Genomic DNA, 25,595 nt, shown 5'->3' on the forward strand with positions numbered 1-25,595 from the left:
GGCAACCACGCCCGTCCCTGCTTGTCCCGATAGGCGGAGAAAAAGACCCACTGCCTCGACTGCCCGCACGCCCAACACCACAAGAAGAGGGCATCGCCCCAGCCAGAGACATTTCCTGAGCACATGCGACGACCGGCCAATCGCCTTAGCTTGACGCGCCTCACAAGACCCTCGTAGTCCAGATCCGGTACCAAACAAACCGTCACGTCTCGACCGCAGCCCCGCCCAACCTTGCGCCAAACTTATATACCGCTGCCCCTCATGCCGCGCTCCAAGTCGAGTGTTGGCGTCAGCTCCGCCGTCATGACTTCGCAGGAAGAGCCTGTTCAGCCCACCTACCGCGGCTATGGTACCTTTGCTGCACAGCGCCAGCGACGCCACTCATGGCACACGCGCCCTTGCATGCAGGAGGCCGAGAACTTCCAACTCTTGGTATGCACCACACCCAGCATATGGCAAATTGCCGCCTCCCAGAGTACTGACATGCAATGCCAGCTTTGTAACTTCCTGACCGAGCTCAACTGCCGCCTGGATTTTCTCGAAGACTACGGCCACCTCAAGTACGACGCTGGTGTCGAGTACGCATACAACACCCTCCTCGCGGTTCGCGAATCATGCTCCAAGATCTCCGATGGCGCAATCGAGGCAGGCCGGCGGCAGGCGTCCGTCTTCGTCGAGACGTTGGAAGAGCGGTACAAGGATGCGCTGGAGCGCAAGGAGACGCTAGGAGAGAAGGTCTTGGAGGGAATAGTACTCATGGACAGCTACCTGACCGAGTTTGAGACGCGCGCATACACGCTTGGAAACGGGTCTCTTGGGACCTATGCGCACGACTTTTACGAAGAAGGTCTGAGGAAAATGGACGAGGGCATCGAAATCGCAAAGGGGGTCGTTGACGGAGGTCTGGACAAGGCGCGGAGGGCCCGCGAAACCATTGAGCTTCGTGTCGAACACGCTGTGCAGCGAGCGCTTGCACGAGCCAAGGCAAACGGCCTGATACACTACGACGACCTGCCGGAGCCATGGCGGGTGAACCCCCACATCCTCAAAGGCTACCGATTCCAAGAGGGCAAGTGGGCCTGTGTGCGATCCATCTTCGGCCTCCACAACGAGCTCATCAACATCTGGACCCATCTTCTCGGTTTCGTCATGGTGCTCGCCATTGCCTTTTACTTTTACCCGTCGAGCACAAACTTCAGCATGTCGACGAATGCCGACATTTTCATCGCTGCCGTCTTCTTCTTTGCAGCATGCAAGTGCCTGGCTTGCTCGACCATCTGGCACACGATGAACAGCATTTCGCACCAGACACTGCTCGAGCGCTTTGCCTGCGTAGACTACACGGGCATCTCGCTCCTCGTCGCAGCGTCCATCATGACGACCGAGTATGCCGCCTTTTACTGCGAGCCCGTCTCACGCTGGTCATACATGTGCATAACAGCACTGCTCGGCATCGGCGGTGTCATCCTCCCCTGGCACCCAACCTTCAACCGCGCCGACATGGCTTGGCTGCGCGTCGTCTTCTACTGCTCTCTCGCTCTGACTGGCTTCCTTCCCTTTGGCCAGCTTGCATACACGCGCGGCATCGAGTGGGCGCAGTACTTTTACGCGCCCATCACAAAGAGTCTCCTTGTATACGTGACTGGCGCGTGCCTGTACGCGAGCAAGACGCCCGAGCGCTTCTTCCCTGGCTTCTTCGACTACGTGGGCTGCTCACACAACATCTGGCATGTTGCTGTGCTGGGAGGTATCATCTTCCACTACAAGGCCATGCAGGCCATGTTCACCCAGGCTCTTACCAGGGCACAGACGAGTTGCTCTGTGTACTAGTAGTAGAGGAGTGTGGGGTATTTGCTTCTTTCGTCCCCCTTCCCCCTTCTTTCTCTTGACCACCTTTTTTTCCCTTCACCTCGTTGCTCTTCCCCCCTGCTTCTCCTTTGTCCTCCCCTATCGTCCCGTCTCCTTTGTTTTCATCTCGAGCGTTCGGCATTGTTGAGCGAAGCATATTGCATTTGCATAAGGCTGGTTGGTGGTAGTAGCCGGCCCCATAGACTCTTCACACGCATTGTACACCGAAGCTTCCCCAATTCGGTAGGTTTAGAAATACTTGCTAGAGAAGCACTATTGGCGCGAACTCGCCGTGTCTGGATTTATCAAGTCGAGGGAAAGTGGCATGGCATAAGGAAATGTCGACTTGTGGCTCGTATTCTACCTGGTCCAAATATCATCATCTCAACAACAAACGTATACAAACATACTTTTATGAAGAAGCCATTTTGATTGCGTTTTGTTGACTTCACAGTCAGCCATATACTCAAGTCTGAAATCCCCACTCCTAAACGCCTTGCGCTATGCATAAAATTGCAGATTTTCCTGAAAGAAACCCCAGCTTTTTGTTTCTTTCTTTCTTTTTCTCTTTACATCATGGCGTTAATGGCTGTCAGGCACATCGGGCAACCTCTCGATAACATACTTGCCCTTTGCAACACTAACAATAGGCACACCAGGAATCTTCCTTATCCTCCTCTTGAGATCGCGATCGTTTGTAGCGACAAGATAGATTCTGTGTTTCTGGACGCGGTCGACGATGCAGTCATCGGCATAGGTGCCCTTGTGGTCGCACTTGAGGCGCTGCCAGCGCTCGTCGCGGGCAATGCGCAGGGCAATGCGGTACTTTGGGCCGAGCTTCTCCAGCTCGGCCATGACGCACGTGGTGATGATGGGCGTGGCTTTGGCGTATAGCAGGTCCATGAGCGCCTTGTCGAGCTCCAGCTTGGCGTGCACCGTGTGCGACAGGAAGTTTGTGTCGACGAGCACCGAGTAGGGCGGGCCGAGGGCCGTGTTGGCCTGGAAGAAGAGCGCAGACGAGACTTGCGGACTGCGAGTGCTTGCGTTAGCTGTGCTCTGCAGGTCGACCTGCTATGGGCGGGGGTGTTGTTGGAAACAGAGACTTACATTTCTCGCTTTGCTTTGTTCTCTTCCTCTTTCTTCTTGGCTTCTGTCTCGCCGGCCATCTGGTTCTTCTTTCTGCAGTGCGGTGTTAGTGTGTCTGTGACGGCGGAGGAAGAGGAGGGGTGGCGGAGCGCCGTGTCGCATACAGTCTTGCATCGCGCTGGCCTGGCAGCAGTTTAGCACAAGTATATTTTTGCTCTATGCGATGAGTTTCTGCATACCGATTATTCTCTTGGTCGTCGCAAACTTGCGAGTCCTCTTCGCGACACCCATGGTTGCGCCGGGTGTATCTGCTGTTTCCGTGGGCTGGCCAAGGCGCGCACGACTTCGATTTGAAGAAACTGAACTTGTTCCCCTCCGTCTTTGTCGAGCGGTATGCGTAGTCTCTGGCGGTGCGCAGGGCTGTGGGGTGGGCAGTGTGACGGCGGTGCTGCAGACGGCGACTGCTAGCGCGGCTCCCAGCTTTTTGATGCCAAGAGTCTGGCGCGGTCGGAACGGATTCGGAACGCTCGGAACAGCAGCCAATGAGGGGTGGGTGTGGCGCTGCTGGACGCAATCCGCCACTAAGCCCTAACAACGGGCGCAGGCAGCAAGTCAGGCATGCACATGCGCAGGGCCCCCCGAATTAGCAGCAGCAGCCGTTCCTGGCTGCTGGCGCCATCTGTCACGATGCCGTGCATGTCCTGTTGTTCTTGTCCCGCACCCCGGGTCCAGCACCAGCAACAGGAGGGTTTAATTGACGCCAGCACACACACACACACACATACATATGTAGACGCCTCAATACACCCCACACCGCATGCCATTGGACAACTACACGGCAGAGAGAACAAGAGGGGCGCGCCACGGCCGCCGCCCTGCATCACCATCGATAGTGTGCTTTGCAAACAATCACGCGAATCCAACGCTCAGACGGCGCTTTGCCCCCGCGGGTCCTCTAGGCTGCCCCCCCTGGTCACGACCCCGTATTCTAGCCCGACCGCCCTGCCAGCTGCCCTGCCAGCAACCTTGCGCACACAGTCCTCTCTCTGTGTCCTCCCCTCACTCGTTTTCGGCGCTTCTCCATCCTATCGATACCAGCCTGCGGCTCTCTTCATGTCCTTGTCCTTGTCCTGCCGTGCTACATTCTCGCCGTCGACCGCTTGCTGAAACGCTGCTGTTTGATTGCCGAGGCCTTTGATTCGCGCAGGGTCTCCTGAGGCCTCTCTCCACCCTTTCCGCCTGCGGGCCTCGCGCACTGCATACGCTGTACCACGTCCCAAGATGCGTCCTTCGGTAGGCCTCGTGGGCCTGTTGCTCGTCGCCGCTCCCGCCGTACTCGCCCAGGCTCAGAACCCTCCCAACCAGCCTCGGCCAGATGGAACAACCACGTCGACCACTCAGCCCGTGCAGCCTGCCACAACAACGTCGGAAAAGACGACACAGCCAGCGACAGACCCGCCCAAACCAACACAACCCGCCACTTCCGAGACTAGCACTTCTGCGACGACGACAGTTGCCCAGACAGGCTCGACCAGTGTCTTCAATCTTGCCGGCGCTCCCACACTTGCCGGTGTTGGTGTTCCTGTCCAGCAGGTGCCAAACACCGCCGGAGCGCCTTTTATGCAAAAGTCGAATCTCCCCGACGGAACCGTCTTCATCTGTGTCGGCGCCGTCCTCGCCTTCTTCGGTGCGGCTCTGCTGGTATGGCGTGCTCTCGTTGCGTGGTCGCTGCATCGTTCGGTCAAGCGCGCAGCCATGACGCAAAACATGACTGATATCAAGACCATGGCCGCCATGCCTACCGGCAAGCGAGGCATGTACAATGTCGTGGGCGCAAACTCCACCATGTCTCTGGATCGTTTGAATGGCGCGCCAGTTGGCAGGTCTGTAAAGCCCTCCGCGGCGGCGGCCGGCAATGGACCGCAAAGGCCGCTGTCTTCCCTCTTCTTTTCGCCCACGGCCGGTGGTGCGGCTGGCATGCGGGATTCCATGGTAAACCGCTCTTCGACCTACCTTCCTGCCGGATACTATGCCGCTGGTAGCTCGGTGGCTGCATCCGGATCGCCCCAAACGCACATAGGCGGCCAACCACACCACAACATATCTGCGCTGTCGCTGTCGTCGCCGGGAAACCGCTTCAGCACGCGGTCCGGTGTTTCGCCACCAGAATCGCCTTCGCTACCGCCCTCACGTGGAGGATACCCCCGGCCGCCGCCATCCCGAGAAGGCCTATCCGTGTACAACCGCAACAGCATGGCAACCCTCAACACACCAGGAAACACACGAAGCGGTGTATTTGGCCAGGACAACAACGTGAGCCAGCTATCGCTCAACGTACCGGGCGGCACAAATGTTCCTGGAGGCCGCACGCCTAGCGGATACCTAGACGACTTGTTCGAAAACCACGGCACCGGAAACGGCGGAAATGCTCGATTCTAGTTGGACATGGAGCAGCAGCCGCATCCGACACAGACAGAGCGTGTTGGATAATGGCAAAGGGTGTGGTTGTGATGCCCCCAAAAAAATGCGTTCATCAAACGTGTCGTTGTCGTCTCTTCATTTTTTTTTTTGCTTACGTGTGACGCCAAGCGTGGAGCTCTCCCTTTCTCTCTCCCTCTCTCTCTCGACTTCGCAGGACCTCTTTTCTCCCTTCTCTTTTCCCGACACAAATAGTCGACTATACCATTGCGCGTGTGCTGCTGTTGGGGGTGTGAAACAGAAACCAAAAAAAAGGAAGAGGGAGAAATGCAGGAGAGAAAGTGGAGAAACGAGCAAAGTTAAGGGTGAGAGTAAGAGCGGCACAGTGAGACACTGTGCGAGAGAAAAGAGACCGAGAAAGTGGCTGAGCGGCAACAAGGGGGGGGGGGTCCAAAAAAAGAAAAAAGATATGGGAAACTCTAATTCAAAACAAAAGCTGGGAAAAGAAAAAAAAAGGGAAAATCTCACTACTGCTCCCCTTTTCGCTTCAACACTTTCTCTCACGCTAGAAGACTCGATGTAATATTGTTGTTTTTGTTGGGGTCCTTGTCACACACACACACACCCTGCCTGTCTGTCTGCTTGCCTGCTTGCTTGCTATTCATAACCTTGACATTGTTTGTAGTATAATTCCCCCCCACACCGCAAAGTTTGTTTGTTTTTTTCATGTTAGTAGTTGTTTTGTCGTTTGTTGTTTGTCGTTTGTCGTTTTGCACCTTGTCTCCCCCACAAGTCGTGTACCTCGTTCGCGTATTCGTGATACCTTTTTGCTTGTAATTATTCGGTCTTTTCTTCTTTGCTTTCTTGCAGCCTTTTTTTGGCTTCTTCGCTTCTAGGTAAGACATCCTCCCTGCACTGCTTATCTATGTATGTATGTATGGATGGATGGATGGATGTGTTTGGTTGAGTGAGTGAGTGAGTGAGTGATTGCTTGCATGTACATGAGGAGGAAAAGAAAAAGGAATATTTGTTGAACAAGGGTGGGGAAGGCGATGCGTTCGTTTCTTCAGGTGGCTATGTATGTATGTATGTATGTATGTTGGATATGCAGCTATAATATTTGTAATGCGGGAAGCGGTGGGGTATTGTAGGGTAAGTATAGTAAGCTAGATTGACCTGTTGGAGCAAAATTGTGAATATGGCATATAGAATATGCTTTGAATTACTACCACATGCATTGGAACATGTTGAAACGAAAGTGAACACGTCTTTTTCTTCTTGGTCTATCGTCATATCATACATGCGCCTTCCACACGTTGATACCCATCACATTCTTTTTTTTGATCTACCACGCATCAAGCATAGATCCAAAAACATTTTTTGTCATGTACCCAACATAACACGTGCTGCTCTGCGGAACGCATTTGACTATCTATCTTGCCTTCCTGGCAATGGCTTTGCGCTTCCTGGCCTCGCCGTTGAGGTTGGAGGCCGTAGCACTGCGAATGGCGGCTTCATCCTCAGGAAGACCAGACGAGTCAAGCAGGGGCTCATCGACCAGTTGCTTCTTGCCAAGGACACGTCCAACAGACTGGTTGTAGGCAAACTTGGGGAGCTTGAACAGGAGAGTGTCGTAGATGGTAGGCTTGGGCTCCTCGTTAGGCTAGGTACTGTTAGTCTGTGTACCATTGAAATCACTCAAGGGATTTTACGTACGTCAATCAAGAACTCGCCCTTTTGACCGTCCTCGGTCTCGTGCTCCAAGAAGACATTGCCGACAGAGTCGACGACCAGAATCTTACCATTCTCAGCAACAATGCGCTTCTTGGCTCCCTGGGGACCCGAAACAACCTCTGGCTCAGCAGGAGCACTGATACCATCGGTGCGCGCCTTCTTTGTAGCTTGGACCTTCTTGGGCTTGCGAGCATCCTTCTCCATGGCGCGCCTCTCACGGCGGTTTCGGGGAATTTGCTCATCTGGAGTATCATCGGGGGACTCAGTGCTCTCGAATTGCTGGGCGTTGACGGGCGCAGGGGTGTCATCAATCCCGGGGATACCCTGGAGGCCAGTCTCGTCACCCCAGGCAGTTTTGCGTGCCTGTCGAATGTATCTCTCTGCAAACTCCCTGCGGCGCTTCCAGCCCATGACAAGTGCAAAGTAGTGGAAACCACCACCAATGACGGTGAGAAGACCAATGATGACGGAACCAAGACCAGGACGGAAGCGGTCGTAGTAGTAGCCAGAGCCCTTCCATGCAGGAAAGCCGTTCCTCAAGAAGTGATCGTAGCGCTCGCGCTCAGGGCCCTGGAGCATCTTGGCGACGACGGACAGCCGCTGGTAGGCGGCCGTGACCTTTTGCACATGGGCTTCAATCTCCCTGTTGGAGGGCTGCTTGCCGACCGAGGTTCCCTTCTTCTTGTTATTCTTGGCATAGTTGGCAACAAAGATCTGGCGGGCCTTGTCGGGATGGAGGTCGCGCGACTTCTTGCGGAAAGCCTTGGTCAACTGGTCTTGGGACGCGCTGGGCTTGACGCCGAGGAGGTCGTAGAAGGTGATGTTTTGGCCTTCGGACTTGATCACCTCGTCGCGGAGACGGAAGATTTCATGATCTGGTGTAAGCTGTCAGCAAAGCAGGCCGTAGTGAATTGCAGTTGTGCATCAGGGCGACAAGTCGCAAATGTGGCCACAAGCGGACACTTGAAGCACAGTGCGATTGCATAGATGGGATTACGCACCCTCTTTTGTCCAAGCAGCGGCAAAGGCTGCAAAGATGCACAGGACCAGCGCAAGCAGCGCGTGAGATCTCATGGCTGTGCTGGGAAAGTTGGCGGTCGGACTGGTCGCGGGTGATAGGGGAGGCTGCCGGCGTGTGCAGCCAGAAGTTGAGTAAGTGCGGTACGCCCGCTGAAAAAAAAGGAATGTGGCCCAACCACTCACTGCCCGCTGTGAAGGAAAGACAATTGGGTAGCAGCTGTTGGCTTGAAGAGGATGGAAGAGCAAAGTTCCCGGGGCGCTGCTGTCTCGAGAAACATAGCTACTACAAAAGTCAAGGTGGCCTCGGCATGGCCCAATCAGAGAGGCGCCGCTAAGGAGCAAGGGGCGCTGGCACTGGTGGAGGCGTGGGTGCGTGTGGGTGGCTTGCGAGAAAGGCAGTGGCAGAGCAGCGCGACCCTGAGCACCGCCTGAGCCACGGGATTCGCGGCAGGGGGGGGGGGTGACCAACAAAAGTTCCCCATGCTAGGCAACGACACGCAACCCTCCCTCCTCCACGACCCTCTTCCTTCAATCCACCCTCCTTTCAGCCGCGTCAGCGTCTACAATCCTTTGCGCCCGTTTTGCATCCGGTAAGGCAGTCATCCGCTACTTAATACCCCCGCCCTCCGCCTCCTGCCGTGAGGACACATTTCCAGCCCAGCGTCTTACACAGACTATATATCAGCAGCAACCGCAGCAGCAGCAGCAGCAGCAGCTAATAATGACCTCGCCCGCAGATCTCCAGGCCCAGCGACAGACTCTCATTACCCCCGACCACGTCCAGCAGACACCGCCATCCGACCCGCAGCCACCCCCTAGCTACACATCCGTCATGTCGCGCTTCAGCATCCCCATCGATGCGCTCACGTCGAGAATGAACTTTGGCGGCCGCTTCGACAGTCTGCGCTCCACGTCGGTGTCGTCGCGCTTCGCCAACCTGCGACCCGTCAGCGAGTTTTTCGATGTCAAGCGCATCTCGAAGCCTGCCAATTTCGGCGAAGTGCAGAGCCGAGTCAACTACAACCTGGGCTACTTCTCGAGCAACTATGCCGCCGTGTTCGTCATGCTCAGCATCTACAGCCTGCTCACCAACCTGATGCTCCTTTTTGTCATCTGCCTGGTGGTGGGAGGTATGTATGGAATTGGCAAGCTCGAGGGCAATGATCTCGAGATTGGCAGCTGGCGTGCGACGACGTCTCAAATGTACACCACACTGTTTGTCATTGCCGTTCCTCTGGGTCTTTGGGCGTCGCCCTTTACGACGGTTCTCTGGCTCATCGGCGCCACTGGCGTGACTGTGGTTGGCCATGCCGCATTCATGGACAAGCCCATCGAGTCAGCTTTTTCCGAGGAGGCGGTCTAAGTGGTCGGCCGCGAACTCCTTACACTATGCCCCAGTGGGGAAGACCACCAGGGGGCTCGTCGGGTGTGGGGAGATACTACGAGGGGGTGGTCGACGATGTGTATAGATTTCAAGATTTGGGGAGCGACGAGGAGGAGCTGGACGGTGTTGTAATAGACGGGGTGCTTCAACCGGCTTTGAATGGCAAGAGGATCAATCCAGACGAGCTTTACTTTAATGATATGGATATTAGGGCGTGGGAGAGCAGGACATCGGCGTTGGAGGAGCCTACCCATGGGCGTGTGCATGGCCGTCGAGGCTATCAAGAAGAGCACTTTGGCGGGGCGGGCAACACGATACCGTCTGCGGAAACCGAGGAAAGGCTTTTCCAGCGGGTGCTTGACAAGATCCGGGTAGCAAGAGCAGCAGGGAATACAGATGTTTCACTCAGTGCAGAAGAACTCGACGCATATCAATCACGGCTTTACGGTGCACGAGCCTCTGCGGTACGTCCCGAGCCGGAGCCTCGACCTACCAGTGTCAGTGTCAGTGCCAGTACCAGTGCCAGTGCCTCAGTGCCCAATGATACTGCTAGTGTCATGAGTTATGAGACGACTGGGAAGCATGGTGCTTCTTCGTCGCGCTCCAAGAAGAGCCAGCCACGAACGTCGATGTTCGGCTCCAAGGCCAAGAAAGAAAGGCGACATAGTGGCCACCGACGCACGTCGACCAACTCGACGACGGAGAGTCACGCACTAGCACCTGGCTTTGTTGTTCCTGGTGCAGATGGACAAGGCATTTATGCACCGATTAATGCATACGAGGGAAGCCTGGCCCGCGACCAGAGGCCTCTGCGTGCAGCATCCCGTCGGGCGTCTGACACAAGCCACCATGCAGCAGCGGCTCCGAATGACACCTCTCCAAGAAACATGCTCGGTTCGTTTCCGGAGTCAGAGTACGATTATGGGCCTTCAACGCCTGCATGGGAGGAGCAGAAGTCAGTGTCTCGACCATCTGTCGACTCGGCCAGTGTCCCACTTGGGTCTCGCAGTGGGCCACCGTCGATAGCATCGTCACGTCTCGTGCCCTTTCCGGTGGAGCCTTATCAGTACCACCAGTTCAGCACGTCCTCTTCCTCGCTATCACCCACTTCGCCGCAACCACAGTACACTCGCAGAATGAGCTTGAGCCCGTCAGAAGCCAGCTATACGTCGGTACCACGACGCATCCCTGCAGCATCCCCAGGATATCCGCCGGTGCCGGTGCCGTTGCAGCGAGTGACAGATGGCGGGACTGGGCAGGGCCGAGCGAGCGACCCGCCTCTGGGCACGCAGTCATATGGCGCCGGGGTGCCAGTGCAAGGACAGCAAAGTGCAACGGGCAGTGGAAGTGGACGCGGAGGAGAGAAGAGGCGCTCAGGAGGGAAAGGCAGGAAGACGGGTTGACGGTCTGGTGGAGCATGGCGTCGTCGAGACGAGCAGCGGCCGGTGGACGACTTCTCCAAGTGGCATGTTGGGTCCAATGGTGGCCATGATGGGCGGTGTTTCGCCTCACCTCGCTAGCCCCGTTTTCGGATGCGGCTAGCGGCGACGACGGACTACGCCTACACCTACAGCGATGGTGAGCCCTGTGTACCGGCAGGCTGGCCGGGCGGGCGGTTGCAACAAGGACTGGACTAGACAAGGACGGCGGGCGGGCGGGACGAGGGAGTGGCACGGGGGCCAGCAACGGGGCTCTACTTATTTTTCGCACGGTTGGGGTAGAGGGAAGGGCTACTGTATAGCACCTGATAGTGTGTGCTCTGAGTCTGCTCTGGCCAGCTGGAAGATATGCGCGCGAACTTGTGGAGTCCAGGATTGATCGGCCGGCCCTCGCAGCACGCTTGCAAAGACTAGCTGACCGCTCTTTGGCGACGTATGCCGGCCCCCCTGCAGGTACATGGCAGGTACATGGCAGGTACATGGCAGGTACATGGCAGGTACATGGCAGGTACATGGCAGGTACATGGCGTCTGTACCCGCGCCACCTCTCCCCCGCCGCGCCCGCTGGCGACTTGTGCCGCCGACTTGTGCACTTGCAGGCGTGCGTGAACCGCTGTGCAAGACCCGCCGCGCCGCCCTCGCCCACCACGACGCCGCTGCGACGCTCAGAACACACCTCTCCCCGTGCCAATCGCCCGCCATTTCGCCATCCTCGTGCAGCCCGGTGCGGCTCACGCACACGATGCCCTTGTGCAGCCGTCCCTTGTGCACGCGCACACACACGCATCCCTGTGCCGCCGCTGCGTCAACATGGCAGAAGAGACGTTCGAGACCAACCGTTGCAGACGCACCTTACGCAGCAATGCCATCCAACAAAACATGCATGGGCCTGCATGGAGCTCTCTTGCATGCCGCCTTTGCCCTCTTGAGCCGTCTCGGCCTCCCGTTTCACCCTCTCCTCGCATGACGGCCCCGGACAGCACACAGCCTGTGGAGAAAATCAATCATATACTCAGCTATCATGACAGCAGCGACACCGCGGGCCCACTACATACGTGGCCGCTATCGAGGCCAATGTATACCAACGCAATGGCTCATGGCAGAGCCGCCAGCAGTTGGGCCCCCAGACACACACGAGGCGGCAAACACACACCGCGCAAGAGAGAGAAAAAAAAATCATTCGCACCCAGAGCACACGCCGCGCAAAGAGACGGGAATGCCCGATTGAGGCCCAAAAGCGACCCACGTCAGTGCTCACCGGCGCCCGTCATATACCTCTCGACACTCGGCGCGCCTATTGCTGCGTTTCGAGTGCTCCCTTTCAACACACAACAGCCACATAGACAAGCAAACAGTCATACTTGCAGCAAACGTCACCATCCCCACCCGCACTCTCCTTTGCCCTTGAATGCGCTGGGCCGACAAGTACACTCTCCACCACCGCATCCCGCCCTCGGTAGCTCGCGCCCACGCCTCTAAACAGGACCCGGCATCACCAAGCAGAACGCCACTGACTACCTATCTGCACCCCAAACCAACGCTACTCCTCGCACCCGCTCCCTCTGTCTGCGCCTCGCCGCTGCACCGCCATCCCAACTCTCAACACCATCACCAAGCTCGTCGCCACCACTACCAACCCTCCACCATGGGCAACAGCTGGAACCCCTTTTCCACCTCGCCCAGCCGGCGCTCCTCGACCTACCGCCCCGGCTATGCCTCGTCGTCGTACTCGTCGTCGTCGCGCCACCACAGCTCCACCTCGCGCTACAAGCGCTCGCCCCGCGACAGCTACATGCAGCACCTGTACAAGAAGCTGCAGCACTTTTTGCGCGAAATCTGGCGCTACGCCCAGCGCCACCCCTACAAGGTCTTCTTCATGATCATCATGCCCCTCGTCTCGGGCGGCGTCCTGCACAAGCTCGCCCGCCAGTTCGGCGTCAACCTGCCCCAAACCGGCGGCGGCTCACACCCTGCTGCCAAAAGCGGCTCTCACGCCGGCGGATACTACGGCAGCCAGGGCTACGGCCGCGAAACTGCCTACACAAGTAGTCGGAGCACCGCAAACTCAAACTACAGGAACAACAACAACAATGCCAACAATGGCGGCGGCATGATGTCTGGTCTGGCAAACATCGACATGGACAAAGTCGCCGGCGGCATTGGCGGCCTGGCTACCATAGCGAGTATGGCGTCAAAATTCATGTAACCGCTTTTTTTTATCACGCTCGTGATGGGTTGACGTATTGCCCTCTAGGAACTGCTGAGAATCTCTTTACTATTGCCAGGGTCGTGGGCAATTTTTCCAGAGGCGGCTTGGAGGCCATATGACGTTGCTCACTCATCTGAAAGAGCTTGGATTGTTTTTTTTTCAGAGGGTTTTCGTTGGTGTGGAAACAGCCCTGTGTTGAAGAATATGGATTACGTGTTTCTTTGTTTGGCTTGCTTCGTCAAATAAAGCACACACACACCCTCACACTCACATAAAGACACACATGCTTGGTACGACTTACGATGGATAAACGACCTGGGAGGGTTGGAATAGTGTACTAGCACTGTGGGGGGAGCGGGAGAATCAAGGTCTACCCTTGCTTCCCTCCCCTCCCTCTCTTTTTGTTCTTTTTTTTCTTGTCTTTCTTTTTCACAGTAATTCCCTCTACAGTTTCTGTTCTTTTCTTTTCTTTTTTCTGAAACTAGCTTAGAGATATCCCCGCTTTGCCCTTGATAGGTACCCATATACATATTATATGTATGTATGAAAGTAAACTGTTTGTTGGTATACATACATATATACATACATACATGCATCTACACCGGCGCCCTTAGGCGCATGTTGACCCAAAAAAAACATATCCTTATTGATTCAACAATTTTGCAATCTACACCGTCATCACGATTATGATTATGATTGTGAGTCTGCAACCGAGGACGAGTCAAACGCAGTTTTTTTTGGCGCCGTGCGTGCGTGCGTAATGCAGAGGAGTGGAGAACCTTCCCCCCTCCCCCCCCCCATAAAAAAAGAAAAGACAGAAAATAGTATGATTTTTTTTTCCTCTCCGCTACTTTCTTCCCCACCGCCTGGTAAGTAGCCGTTGATTGTTACGTGTAGTGCTTCTTGCCATTCTACTACCACATTCTTCCATCCAGCGGTTCCAGCTACTTTCCCAGCATTACAACATGGCCACATAGTAATTAATCTGTCAACATGCTGTTCTAAACCCTCTTTCCTGCAAACAGATTGCCAAGAGCACGTGTTGGTGCAAATCCACAAATTTCATGCTCTGAGAGAGAGAGAGAGAGAGAGGGAGAGAGAGATTACAACATGATTCATCCAAACACATCGGCTCAACACATACTCCTTCCTCCCTCAGCTGCGTATATAGAATACCCTGTCTACATTGACTACTACCCTGTGAAATGAATCCGCTATACCAGCCACATCAAAATCACCCATACAACAAATAAACCCAAATCAAAATTCCACAAGAAGAAAAAGGTCCAAAAGCCACTTCTCCAGGAAATCCAACATGGTCATCATTGTGTAATCATCACGAGACATGATACACACCTAACTTTGCTTACTCGGCACATACAAAAGATGCTCATCCAACCCTTAGGCAGTCACCACATTCGCAAACACCTTTGCCGCAAGACTACTCAGCAACCTAGCCTTATCCGCCTGCGGCATCTCCTGGAACACAGTGTACACGCTCTTGCCCTTTGCATCTCTCACCGCACCAAGCCGATTGCCCGCCACAGCGCCCGCCACCAAACCGGGGAAATTCGCCACAATGAAGCCCATGGCGCCGCCGCTCAAGCCGCCGACCAAGCTCCAGAACTTGCCTGTGGGGTGGGCCTCGGAGTCGGCCATGCCCTCTTCACGCAGCATCTCCTCGAAGATGCCGCCAAACTGCTCTTCCGAGAAGCGGTTGTGCGATTCTTCAGTCGTGCCCGCTGGCGCGCTGCCAAAGCCAAAGGCGGACCATGGGAAGCCTTGTGCGAAGCCTCCTCCTCCCCCTCCTGCTGCTCCGCCATTGCCCGCCGTGTCAGCGTTATTCGGAATCTCCTCGTCAAAGTCGGCGTCGGGCGTCGCCGTCGTGCCCGTGAAGCTGTTGTATGTGCGTGTGGCGTCGTAGTCGCGGCGCCGCGTGGGGTCAGATAGAGTGTAGTATGCGTCGTTGATCTGCTGGAAGCGCTTGGTGCGGCTTGCGCGCTCAGGTGAGTCCGACGGCACACGGTCGGGATGGTGTTTTAGGGCTGCTCTGAACAACGCACATGTGTTAGAGTGCTGCCTTCTCGTGCTTTTGTTCGGCGGGCCAGGCAACCTCACTTTTTGTACGCATCGCGGATTTGCTGTTGTGAGGCTTTGACGTCGATTTCGAGCACCTTGTCTATGTCGCGGCGTGAGTTTCATGTCGTGTGTACGAGCTACATACGTGCTTACAGTAGTCTACTGATGCTGTGTAGTGTTAGCTACAAGTCGGGCTGCTAGGCTGCCATGATCTTACCCATGATGTTGGTTACCCCGACGAATATGAAATCTCAGGGTAGGAACGATGTAAGACTGGTTGTAAGGTAATATCGAGTAAGGCGTCTGGTAGATTTCTGGTTATGTAGGGCGGGAGATGGTCAGTCGAGATGTGCAATGCCCGTCTAAGATCAGGCACGCGGCTTCGGACCAATGACGTAGACGCGAACGTCGACCACGCTTGCACGTGAAGGCAAACTTGCATTACCGCACAGACTGTAGAGAATAAGCCCATGTTATTAGGTTTTTGGATTAATGCTAGTATAATTCAGCGAGAAGAATAAATGAAATGAAACGAATCGAACATGTGGCGCAAAAGGCTATGGACAGGGTACCGCATCCACAATCACCAGCTTGACAAAGACGCGCACTCTATGGACAGCACACATCGACACACACAGTCGCCTTCTGATGTACAGACTGAGTGGATGAGATGGCAATTATCATCCTAGTGATGCGGCGCAACTCCTATCCAGGTATCATACAACAAGCCTGTCCCCCAATCCTAGCAGCACAATTTTCCTTGACCGCTCATTTGATGTATCCAAGGCTAACCGCTCGCGGGATGAGAACGAAAGACAAACTCCAATCGCTCATACAAGTAACGTGATTCGGCGAGAAAACTTCAACGTCTGAAACTAGCACTCAGGCCTGAAAAGGCATCAGGCGAATGGCGTCCACCCATTAACCCAGAGAAATCCACACTCTCGTTGCTGACGTGTCTCACTCCCGGGCTGTGTACAGCTGACAGTGGCTGACCTTGAGGCGCAGCAGACATGCCACCAAATGGATTCGACTGGGGTACCTGTGCAGCAGGTGCAGATGTTTGCACAGCTGTCGGCTGGGCTGGTTGCTGTTCCGTTTGGCGCGATGCCGTCTGCGGCTGATTGTACAGGGAGAGAATGGAAGCGTTCTTGTCGAAGGGGTTGGAGCTTTGTTGCTGGTATAGCAGCTGTTGATTCTGGAAGTTTTGCTGTTGCGTCTGGTGGTTTTGGAGCGGATTCTGGGCTTGATAGCCGACTTGGCTCTGCCAGGGGTTTACTTGAGGGGCTGGAACTTGGTTTTGTTGTTGCAATGGCTGTTGCTGTTGCTGTTGCTGTTGCTGCTGCTGGGGCGGCTGTTGTTGCTGAGACCACGGATTAGGCATTTGCTGTTGAGACAGGGTTGGCTGCGGCTGCGTTGAAAATTGCTGGAACGGCGTTTGCCCGAAAGGGTTCGAGCTTGTGACTTCGGTTGTTGCAAATGTCTGGCTCCGAGATGATTTGAGGAAGGGGTTTCCTGGACTTGTAGGATTGGACATGGACTGATACTGTTGTTGCGCTTGTGGCTGCGGCTGCGACGGCGCGAAAAAGGCGTTGTATTGCTCAGGTATCTGTGGCATAGGAGGCGGCGTGAAAGATTGGTGATACGGGTTCGTTTGAGCGTATGAAGGTTGCGATTGTGCGTAGCCGCCCGTTCGGTTCGGAAATAGAGGTTGAGTCTGCTGGTTCGAGATTTGCATACCCTGAAAGGATTGTTCAAGACTTTGCTGTTGCTGATCCCAAGGGTTCTGCTGGTAGCCGAAGTTTGGCTGTGGCTGTTGTGGCTGTTGCTGTTGTCGAGGGACTTGTTGAGCATAACCCTGGGGTGTTTGCGATAAGAATGGATTGTAGGAATTCGAGAGATATGGCTGCTGTGCTTGGCCTCCTCCATAAGGCGTCTGCTGGGGTTGAAACGAGGTAGGCTGAAACTGTTGCTGTTGCTGCTGCTGCTGCTGGGAATGCGCCTGTGCGTCCAAAGCATCAAAGGGATTCGTAGACGATGAGCCGGCAGGTGCGGTGCTGGGCGCGGTGAAAGAAATGCCGTTGGCCTCAGACTTGGCGGGCGGAGTTGGTGTACTTCCTCTTGATTTGACAGGATTCTGCTCACCCAGGCGGATCAAGGCCTCGACTGCTCGGTCCAGATTTCCGTTGAGTCCCTTCAATACTGTAGCGTTACGCTTGTCGTCTGGAAAGCCCATATCTCGGAGTGTCTGTAGCTTCTGGTCCATGCCGTCGCCTGATGTATATACGTTGGAGCCAAACACCCTCGAGGCCTTGTTCACGCGGGGCGGTGAGATGTCTTGACGAAACTCGTCAAGGCCCGGAGATATAGGAGGCGTTATGTTGCGCGGCGAGGTCGCGGCTTTGCGCAGGCCAAATCCAAAGCGAGTCGGCTTTGGCGGTAGTGGCGGCGGGCGGTCTTCTGAGCTGGTGCTGCCCGTGTTCTGTCGTGTACCCGGTCTCGAATCGTTCAGGTATATCCGTTGCTCGTATTTGGCGCGTATGTACCGTTCCATGGCACTGTCTACCTCGTCGATGTCGATGGGTATTTGCGGCTTGACGTTACGAGGGTTGTATGTCTTGTTGGACTCGATGTTCCCGATGCGCTTCATGTTCTACAGCATGCATCAGCCGTGGCGCGCCAGATGCCGGGCGTCGGGTGTCTTACATCGACTTGCGCATTATCCCACTTGTCCATGCTCAACGACTTGACCTTGGAGATGTGGGTGCCCAGCTTGCGATGCAGGGCTGCGCAGCGCATGCACAGGAAGATGCCCAGCTATAGCACGTGTCAGTGTCAGGCTCGCCGGCGGCGCATTGGCAACGGTTGGCAGGACGCGGGAAAACTCACACTCCAGCTTGCCCATCCTGCGCAGGCGTGGTCAGTACATGTCGGGCCACGGCGGGAGGAGGCCGGGGGCACATACCTGGATTCCGCGCGCCGCAGTCTGCGCATGTCCCGTTGCCGGGGACCGTCTTGATGAGCTCCTGCAGGGTGCGCTCATTACGCGCCTGCTGGCGTTTGTTCAGAGCCGACGCCATGGTGTTTGGGAGGAGGAGGCGGTTGGGTCGGGGATCGAGTCGGGGGATCGAGTCGGGAGCGGTTGGACGTGCACGGGAGCAAGAGCGCGGGGAGAAAGGGGGCCCGAGGACGGCAGGTGGCGCGTTGGGGGGGAGGTTATGGGAAAAAGCATGCGGCCATGGCAGGGCGAGAGACGGGCAAAGAAGGGGAAGGGTGAAGGTTTCCTAGTTCAAACATGATGACGAATAGCCCGGCTGTTCTAAGTACGGTATGTTCACACATGGCCTGGCATCCCGCAGAGCTCAGGAACCCTGCGTCTCGGCGCTTCGGCCCATCGACTCGACTCGACACGACGCCCACGCCCAATCTAAGTACGCCTGCTGCGCCCACGACGCCCACGCCAGCGCCCCTGTCTGAGCTTTCGCTCGCTACCTCTGCCCACGCGTGCTCTTCCGCGTCGTCATCGAGCCTGCGCCCGTAGCCGTGGGCGCACTGCCGGCGCGCTGTGGGCAGCCACCACGCTGACGAGCAGCTGGCTATCATGATTTCCGGGCTGCCCAGGCCGCCGAGGCCGCCCGCCCGCCATGCAACCACGTCTTGGGCAGAGAGCATCCTCATCTACCGCGAGATAGCTATGTATGGTCACGCAGGTGGCTTCAAGCACCATGGAATCGGGAGCAAAAAGCCTAAAAGTGCCGGGTTCTTCTGAGACGCAAATATGACAGCTATAGAGATGGGCAGCTCGGTATAGCCGTTGATTAATCGTCCGCTTGTTTGTATGATTGTGTGTGAGGAGAGAAGGCGAGCCAGAGCTGCAGCGAGATTGTCAACCGCCGACTGCCAAGCCCGCTGCTGACAAAGCCACGCCGGGGTCCGAGCGGGATAATTTTCACCACAAAACAAGCCCGCCCAACCTCGACGACTTCCACAACCACAACAGCTCCACGCACCGCTCCCAGCACGCGCTCACGCTCACGCTCACGCTCACGCTCACGCCCACGCCCAACGATTCATGTCTGTCGTTCTGCGGGTCGCTGGTGCGGTGCACGCTGGAGCTGTTCACCCACCATTGCCTGCTCCCAGGTTCATTTCTCTATGGCCTGGAAGCAACACTTTCTCTCGGTGGAAGATTGAAATTGGTTTTTAGCAGAGCCGTGTCTTCTCCACCCTACCCATTGCCGTCTTCGTAGATGTGTAGGACTATATTTGGACATACATGCATTCTTTCCCGACCGCATGTTGAGTTGTGTTGTGTGCTCGCGTCAGGCTGGCGAGCAGAGGAGCGCACCGACTCATGATAACGGTTGGAACAGCTGGAACAGGCAGAGTGGCCTGGACAGCGTAGCAGCTACCAGCGGTGCCCCGTTCAGCACGTCCATGGTCAGCAGCCAGGTTCTTCGGTCACCGTACAGTGTCGAGCGACCATCAGCCACAGCTGAAGGACACGAGGCTACATGAGGCTCCATGAAGCCGACGACGGCACCCTCGTCGGCAGAGCCCAAGAGCTCGCCGTGTTGCGAGTGCGAGTGCGAGTGGGCTGTCGGGCCGGAAGAAGCCGCTTTCGGCAATGCCAGATGGATCGAGTTAGGCGCCAACGAGAGACGGGACATGTGAGGCTCTGACCACACTCCGCCTTGCCAACAAGGGCAGGCAAGTATCTATGGGGTGAGTCAGGCGGAATGCCTCCCATGGTCTGGGCGCTCAAGACATGCTGGAGCCGTATGGAGCGGCCACAGCGTGTCGAATGAGAACAGCATAGGCTTGCCTAGTTGGCCTGGCTAGGCTTAGCGTTCCAACCGCCGACCGCACTTCCCTGCTGGCTACCTACAGTCTACTACTCCCTACTTGCTCCTTCATCCAGAGCCTTATGTCATCCAATATCCTCACAGGCAAGGAGCACACCTCGGCCTCTTACGTCTATCAGTCCCGTTATGCGGTCCGCTCCATCTTGGTCCGTTCCCAACTGCATCGCTAGCCAACTCATAGACGACACAGCCATTACACACACTGGCCCGCATGCCAGGTGGCTAGATTTCCCCTTCTCATTTTCCTCCTGTTCCAAGTCTTTTCCGGACCCCAAGGCCAAGAGCTAGCGAAACACGTCAGCAAAAAGCCCTCGAGATAATCCCGAAAGCACGAGGCTGAGGCAATGGATATCCACAAGTCGTATTCTAGGAATTTCTTCCTATTGGCTTGGTTTGCATCTTAGATCGTAATATAGCCCCATCGACAGCGCGATCATCCCGAGTTTCACCCATCGACCGGCAATAATGTATGCAGGAACCTGGTGACATGGGTCCCTCACCTTGATCGGCAACCGCACGTTGGCTATCTTGTAGGCACTTTCCTGTCTACTGAATCTCCTCCAGCCGTGGGTCTGAGCATGGCCAGCCATGTATCATGGTCCTCAGCTCTCATACCAGTCGGTCGGACGAGCTCAGCTGAAATAGACTGGTCAGCATCTAGGATGAACATCCCTGTTTGCACGGCTACTCCCTAGTACCCGGCAAACAACAGCCTTGTTCTCGGAAACCCTGCTAACGGCTGCCACCGCCACTCGCATATCATGCTGTTCCGTGCACATAATATTCTTCACTAACGTACCCACTTTCTCGGGGCTGCCATCCTTCTCAGACTTAAACCAAGGACGCTAACACCTTTTGCCATCTCATCATTCTGACGTTGCCCCTTCTCCTTCATCATGGGCAACCGTCCGCGTTCTAGACGACAATAGAAATACTCACAATGCGCCCAAACATCAGTTGTAGTGTGTTGCGCTTGATTTGGTCTAGCTATCCAAGCATTATCCAATACGCTCTCCAGCACTTACACTCTCGTTACACCATTCTAGCTGGGTTTAGGGCTTCATCATTTCTTGTCTAGCTTCGGACAAAGCTCGATCATCACCTGGGATAGTCAACGCCCTTGTGAGCAAGCCTTCTTTGAGAAATGGAACATATTCTAACCCACCTCGATAAATACCCACTCTAACACAACCCACGATTGAAAATCACCCACTGCCCCAGTATTGAGCTGTAAAGGTCTATTGGAGTTTACATGGAACATGTGTCAAAACCAACAATCCAATTTGCAGCAGGCGGAATCGCCCACACAAGAGCAATCTGTGACTGGCGAACAAGCATCAGAAGCGAACAAAGACGATTGGGCCGATGTCAGTGACCCCAGTGAACGAAGAAAGATACAGAACAAACTGGCTCAAAGGAGATTTCGTCAGTGGTGCCCTTCAGGCAACTCGCTCTCACTAATGACAGCATAGGTGACAGGATCAAAGAGCAAAGGGAGGAAGCAGAACGAGAGTTGGAGAATATACGAAGAGCTGGAGGCTCGTACGCACCACCAGAGCCGGAAAGCATCGACACCAGTCAGACTCTTTCCGGGCTACCTTGGGGTGGTATCTCAATGAGGCATGTGATTGAACAAGGAAAGAACAGGCAACAAAGTTTGCAAAATAATATACGCGGCGGCTGTACAGATCTCACTGAGCATCTCAAAGAGGACAAAAACAGTAGGTAACAACTGAGTGGGAGTGTAAGCTTTTTGACGGCTGCTTGCCCATACTGACTAGCTAGGACGGGCCCTCCCGTGTCCAATTCATGTGTGTCACCATCCTTCCGCTTCGACGTATATTTTACGGACTCCGACTTGATGCTCAATTCGAAGATAAAAACAAAGCAAAACCTTCAGACCTACAACGCTCTCAGGCCAACGCTCTGGATTTACAATGACGGAAAAATCTCTGGAAGCCGCAGTTCTCCCTCAAATTGAATATTCCAATCCTTCCTCAGGACGCCGCGATCATCCGCAGTAAGCGCAAAGGCCAATTAGCAGGTGCTTTTGGGAGTGGCGTGGTGTCGCTACCAAGTATCGAAAGCACATGGTTGTGTCCGCAGCGCACCAACTTGTTACACATCAGCATGCTTGCTGCGGCGACTGGTTTGGGGGCTTGTCTCAATTCGGGGCTCTCACACATTGCAATTCGATCATCGTTGCTGGTGTTCGGGGGCTGTTCCGCGTTGCTCTTACGCGCGGCGGTTACTCGAAACGTCTGAATGGCCGCCTCCTGACGTCTTCATGCAAGAGGCACAACTCTGCCCCGCCCCATTAATTAAGGATATTCCCGAAAGTCAAGTAGGAAGCGTGAGAGTTCGTATCGTGTGTTGGAGTCCGTGGATCGGTCGTGGCCCGAGGTGTCGACAGTCAGCCCGTGGCGATGCATGGCCGACCCCATCCTCAGCAAAGCCCACCATGGTGCCGTCATGTACCAATGACAATACCTGGTCCATCATCGATTCCTTCTCTTTCCTGAGTAGACACCACTTCAGGCACCAGGACAAGGGCCGACAACCTCAGCTCGAGTGGAAGCCTGCGAGTTACTTAGGCCAGCGATGTGCGGCCCAAGGCACCCTCAGCGATGTGGGCATCCTTGACGTGTGGCACGCATGATATACTCATTCATGGGCTCAGAGGCTTAACCAGAATCGGATTACTCCTTCCACTGCAGTCAGCCTTAGAACATTCCAAGGTTCAGCTAGCAAGTGGTGGTTGCAGGGTTTCGGCAGCGCCGCAAGGCTGAGCAAAAGTTAGACCGACGTCAGTCTTCAGCTTTCTCCCATGGCCGACCGGCGGTGCCCGCAACCTAAACAAAATGTTGCTGTTTGCATTACGACTACGTTGGTTGTCCCAGGCATCAGACAGCCTCGCGCACAGCCCCTTGGCACGCATCCGCATGTGCGTGAATTTGTTGTTTCTGCTGCAAGCTTGGTCACGAGCCTCGCCCCCGCTGCGGTGCGCGGCCACTGTGCCTTGCATTATCACCACAACTCAGCCCACGATAGCTGGACTCAACCATTTAGCGGCAATTGTGAGATTAAGGCACGGCGGCAAAGCGAGATAATTGTCTGGAGAAGGCAATCCCTCGCTCATCGGCTCCCCCTAATTTAACCGTCTACGGTTAAGCCTGTGTCGCTTCGCAGCAAGCAGACTGGGCACTACGCCTCCTGACGCGCCGCCATTGGCGCATGGCCACAAGCAAGTGGGTATTATGCCAGTTATGCTGACCAAAAACGGATGATTGACGCAACAGAAAGTCGAGTGTATGCGGAATTGCGGCAAATGCCCGTCGTCACGCTACCACACTCGCTCCAGTAAGCCAGGCAGACCTGCGGCGTCGACTCTTTTTCTCCTCTCCTTCGGCTCTGCCCGAGCAAGCCACATCCGCTTCATACGTCTCAACGCTCTGAGGCACGGATAGTCTGTTCGTTAAGCGCCGCCGTAAGATGGACCGTTTGTTCTGCCTACACGATGGATCAGCTAAGGCTGTGGCGTGGAGCTGGCAGAGTTGGATCGATATATAGCTCCTCACTCGACGTTTAGTATGGAGCCATCCCAATACGACGACTCTCCATGTCAGCAGAGCAATTCTCAAAGCTCTCTCTCGGAGAGAAAATGGTAACCACTCGTGCTGGGGCCGCAAGGGCAGCAAGAGCCAGTCTGCACTCCTCGGGATCAGAGCACTCCAACCAGGACCAACCGATACCATCCGTCGAGCCCACCGTCTCGCCTACGCCTTCTCTTGTTATATCCACCAAAAACCTCCAGTACAATGTCTCGGCTTTCGACAAGGACCTTCGCAGGAGGGCCAGGAAAGGACTTGAGGGCAAACAAATCAGACTCAAGTACTGCGCCATCTCCGAGGATGAAGAAAGCCCGGCTGGAAGCCCGAAGAAGTATTTCTATCTCGACGACGACATCACTGTAGCCATAGGCGGCACGTTGGCACGACCGAGATGCTCGTGTGGTGCAAATGAGACGGGCGTCGCCTGCAAGGTATGCTTGTCTATCCAGGTGTGTCTGAACAACAAACTAAAGGCAATCTGAAGCACATATATTGGGTAGGTGACCAGATCATGTCAACTAGCCCCGACGACATTGTCAAGACGCCTCTTCATCTTTCGCCCGATGGCTCAAAGATTGAAGACGTAAAGCCAGACAACATCCTGGACACCAAAGGCCTGGCAAACATTGCCAACGATCTGAAGTGGGTATACCGAGATGACGAACTACCCGAAGACGACGAAGAAATGCGGGATGCGATCACCGACATGCTCTCTTGTTTTGCCCCTCAAGAAGAGTTACCCGACGAGTTTAAATGCCCTGAATCACCACTTACATCAGAGCGCTCGAAAAAGTACCAGGAGCTCGCAGACCTCATCACCGAGTACGCCAACCGAGATGCTAGTTTGTACCTTCGTGTGCGCAAGATTATCGATCCCGACTTTGAGAGCCGTGTCTTTTTTGAAAAGGTCGACAACCGCATGATCTTGACCTTCAACGCGCTCGAGGAGTACATTGCAAAGGGGCCCGCACATGCAATTCCAGGACTGCTCCGCTTCGACGTGCCCAGCTGCGCGAAGAGACTCACATTGCTCGTCACTTCCATCGACGAGTTCTACCGGAACCACGCACATGTTGAAGATGTAGCTGTGCGGGCAGCAGCAGCTCTGATTACGATTCTCGACCGCGTCACAGACCGCAACGTGAACGCATACGAGGACATTACATGGGATTTCGAAGCGCCCTCGGATCCCACGCAGAGCAACCTTTACATTGCGCTCGTGGGAACATATGAGGATGGCGACTTGCCCTTTGTCCTAGATGCCCTTGGGTCGTTGCCGCACGAGGCCGTGATTCGCAATCACTGGGAGACGCTGCAGGGTATCGAGCAAAAGCTTGCCGAGTCCAGTGCCCCCGTTCAGTACATGAACATTTTCCGCAACATCGTCTATGAGAACCGCAAGAGGGCCGGGTCCGAAGTCCGCGAGCGCGAGCCCAAAAGAGCGATGCAGTAATAACGACTGCAGCCTTAATGCGGGGTAAGTCCTGTCACGACTGCAACAAGCAGCGGCGGTGAATCGAGTGAGGTGGGGCGTCGTTTGCTTCTTCGTCTCCTTCCCCTTTTGGCTTTTATCGGCGTACTGGCGTTGGTAGGTTTATTGCGTCTCTTGCACTTTTTCCGTTCCTTTCTTTGCGCTCTCTCGTCCTGTTTAGCTCTAATGCCTTCTCATCCCTCTCCTTGCGAAGCCATGGCTGTCCGCAATGCTAGCTTCATCCTTCTTCTTTAGTCTTTTGAGGTCTGCCCGACTTTGGTCCGTCTCAGCAGCCTTTCCCCTCTCCCTTTCTGTCTCTCCTTTTTTTTTCTCCCTTTCTTTCTGACCGACTGATTCCGGAGAGCAATCCACCGGATGATTGAGTGAATTTTTTTTGTTTGTTTCATGCTTTTGTTTGGCTTTCTTCTAGA

The 25,595-nt window shown here is 55.1% G+C and overlaps 13 protein-coding genes across 13 annotated transcripts; 7 read left to right on the top strand and 6 right to left on the bottom strand.

Moving 5' to 3' along the window:
• Positions 1 to 101: 101 nt before the first annotated feature.
• On the top strand, positions 102 to 1,830 carry SETTUDRAFT_143989 (uncharacterized protein; the record flags this gene model as incomplete). The annotated part of the gene is made up of 2 exons (XM_008033299.1): positions 102 to 432; positions 496 to 1,830. The coding sequence occupies exons 1-2, from the start codon at positions 262 to 264 to the stop codon at positions 1,828 to 1,830; spliced, it is 1,506 nt and encodes a 501-aa protein (XP_008031490.1). The 5' UTR covers positions 102 to 261.
• Positions 1,831 to 2,430: 600 nt separating this feature from the next.
• Positions 2,431 to 3,225, bottom strand: SETTUDRAFT_24412 (uncharacterized protein; the record flags this gene model as incomplete). Its single annotated transcript, XM_008032990.1, has 4 exons — positions 2,431 to 2,878; positions 2,956 to 3,027; positions 3,099 to 3,117; positions 3,174 to 3,225. 4 exons carry the CDS (start codon positions 3,223 to 3,225, stop codon positions 2,431 to 2,433), a joined length of 591 nt encoding a protein of 196 aa, XP_008031181.1.
• A 990-nt stretch (positions 3,226 to 4,215) lies between these two features.
• SETTUDRAFT_157872 (uncharacterized protein) lies at positions 4,216 to 5,373 on the top strand (the record flags this gene model as incomplete). Its single annotated transcript, XM_008033300.1, has 1 exon — positions 4,216 to 5,373. One exon carries the CDS (start codon positions 4,216 to 4,218, stop codon positions 5,371 to 5,373), a length of 1,158 nt encoding a protein of 385 aa, XP_008031491.1.
• Positions 5,374 to 6,608: 1,235 nt separating this feature from the next.
• Positions 6,609 to 8,308, bottom strand: SETTUDRAFT_166331 (uncharacterized protein). Its single transcript, XM_008033301.1, has 3 exons — positions 8,088 to 8,308; positions 7,069 to 7,961; positions 6,609 to 7,015 (listed from the first exon to the last, which is right to left on the bottom strand). The coding sequence occupies exons 1-3, from the start codon at positions 8,158 to 8,160 to the stop codon at positions 6,785 to 6,787; spliced, it is 1,197 nt and encodes a 398-aa protein (XP_008031492.1). The 5' UTR covers positions 8,161 to 8,308; the 3' UTR covers positions 6,609 to 6,784.
• Positions 8,309 to 8,938: 630 nt separating this feature from the next.
• On the top strand, positions 8,939 to 9,469 carry SETTUDRAFT_100914 (uncharacterized protein; the record flags this gene model as incomplete). The annotated part of the gene is made up of 1 exon (XM_008033302.1): positions 8,939 to 9,469. The coding sequence occupies one exon, from the start codon at positions 8,939 to 8,941 to the stop codon at positions 9,467 to 9,469; it is 531 nt and encodes a 176-aa protein (XP_008031493.1).
• A 26-nt stretch (positions 9,470 to 9,495) lies between these two features.
• Positions 9,496 to 10,884, top strand: SETTUDRAFT_81368 (uncharacterized protein; the record flags this gene model as incomplete). Its single annotated transcript, XM_008033303.1, has 1 exon — positions 9,496 to 10,884. A coding segment is annotated over one exon (1,389 nt), but the record flags the coding sequence as incomplete, so codon positions are not given.
• Positions 10,885 to 12,337: 1,453 nt separating this feature from the next.
• Positions 12,338 to 13,135, top strand: SETTUDRAFT_157875 (uncharacterized protein; the record flags this gene model as incomplete). Its single annotated transcript, XM_008033304.1, has 1 exon — positions 12,338 to 13,135. One exon carries the CDS (start codon positions 12,338 to 12,340, stop codon positions 13,133 to 13,135), a length of 798 nt encoding a protein of 265 aa, XP_008031495.1.
• Positions 13,136 to 14,539: 1,404 nt separating this feature from the next.
• On the bottom strand, positions 14,540 to 15,324 carry SETTUDRAFT_100729 (uncharacterized protein; the record flags this gene model as incomplete). The annotated part of the gene is made up of 2 exons (XM_008033305.1): positions 14,540 to 15,188; positions 15,257 to 15,324. Coding segments are annotated over 2 exons (717 nt in total), but the record flags the coding sequence as incomplete, so codon positions are not given.
• Positions 15,325 to 16,079: 755 nt separating this feature from the next.
• SETTUDRAFT_100107 (uncharacterized protein) lies at positions 16,080 to 16,955 on the bottom strand (the record flags this gene model as incomplete). The annotated part of the gene is made up of 1 exon (XM_008033306.1): positions 16,080 to 16,955. One exon carries the CDS (start codon positions 16,953 to 16,955, stop codon positions 16,080 to 16,082), a length of 876 nt encoding a protein of 291 aa, XP_008031497.1.
• Positions 16,956 to 17,072: 117 nt separating this feature from the next.
• Positions 17,073 to 18,297, bottom strand: SETTUDRAFT_83205 (uncharacterized protein; the record flags this gene model as incomplete). The annotated part of the gene is made up of 4 exons (XM_008033307.1): positions 17,073 to 17,870; positions 17,924 to 18,034; positions 18,107 to 18,123; positions 18,183 to 18,297. Coding segments are annotated over 4 exons (1,041 nt in total), but the record flags the coding sequence as incomplete, so codon positions are not given.
• Positions 18,298 to 19,569: 1,272 nt separating this feature from the next.
• On the bottom strand, positions 19,570 to 19,887 carry SETTUDRAFT_24419 (uncharacterized protein; the record flags this gene model as incomplete). The annotated part of the gene is made up of 1 exon (XM_008032991.1): positions 19,570 to 19,887. One exon carries the CDS (start codon positions 19,885 to 19,887, stop codon positions 19,570 to 19,572), a length of 318 nt encoding a protein of 105 aa, XP_008031182.1.
• A 1,454-nt stretch (positions 19,888 to 21,341) lies between these two features.
• SETTUDRAFT_100801 (uncharacterized protein) lies at positions 21,342 to 21,811 on the top strand (the record flags this gene model as incomplete). Its single annotated transcript, XM_008033308.1, has 2 exons — positions 21,342 to 21,507; positions 21,555 to 21,811. The coding sequence occupies 2 exons, from the start codon at positions 21,342 to 21,344 to the stop codon at positions 21,809 to 21,811; spliced, it is 423 nt and encodes a 140-aa protein (XP_008031499.1).
• Positions 21,812 to 23,701: 1,890 nt separating this feature from the next.
• Positions 23,702 to 25,146, top strand: SETTUDRAFT_157879 (uncharacterized protein; the record flags this gene model as incomplete). The annotated part of the gene is made up of 2 exons (XM_008033309.1): positions 23,702 to 24,124; positions 24,178 to 25,146. 2 exons carry the CDS (start codon positions 23,702 to 23,704, stop codon positions 25,144 to 25,146), a joined length of 1,392 nt encoding a protein of 463 aa, XP_008031500.1.
• Between the last annotated feature and the right edge of the window lie 449 nt (positions 25,147 to 25,595).

The sequence above is a fragment of the Exserohilum turcica genome, assembly GCF_000359705.1.
Source record: "Exserohilum turcica Et28A unplaced genomic scaffold SETTUscaffold_9, whole genome shotgun sequence".
Classification (NCBI taxonomy): Eukaryota; Fungi; Ascomycota; class Dothideomycetes; order Pleosporales; family Pleosporaceae; genus Exserohilum; species Exserohilum turcicum.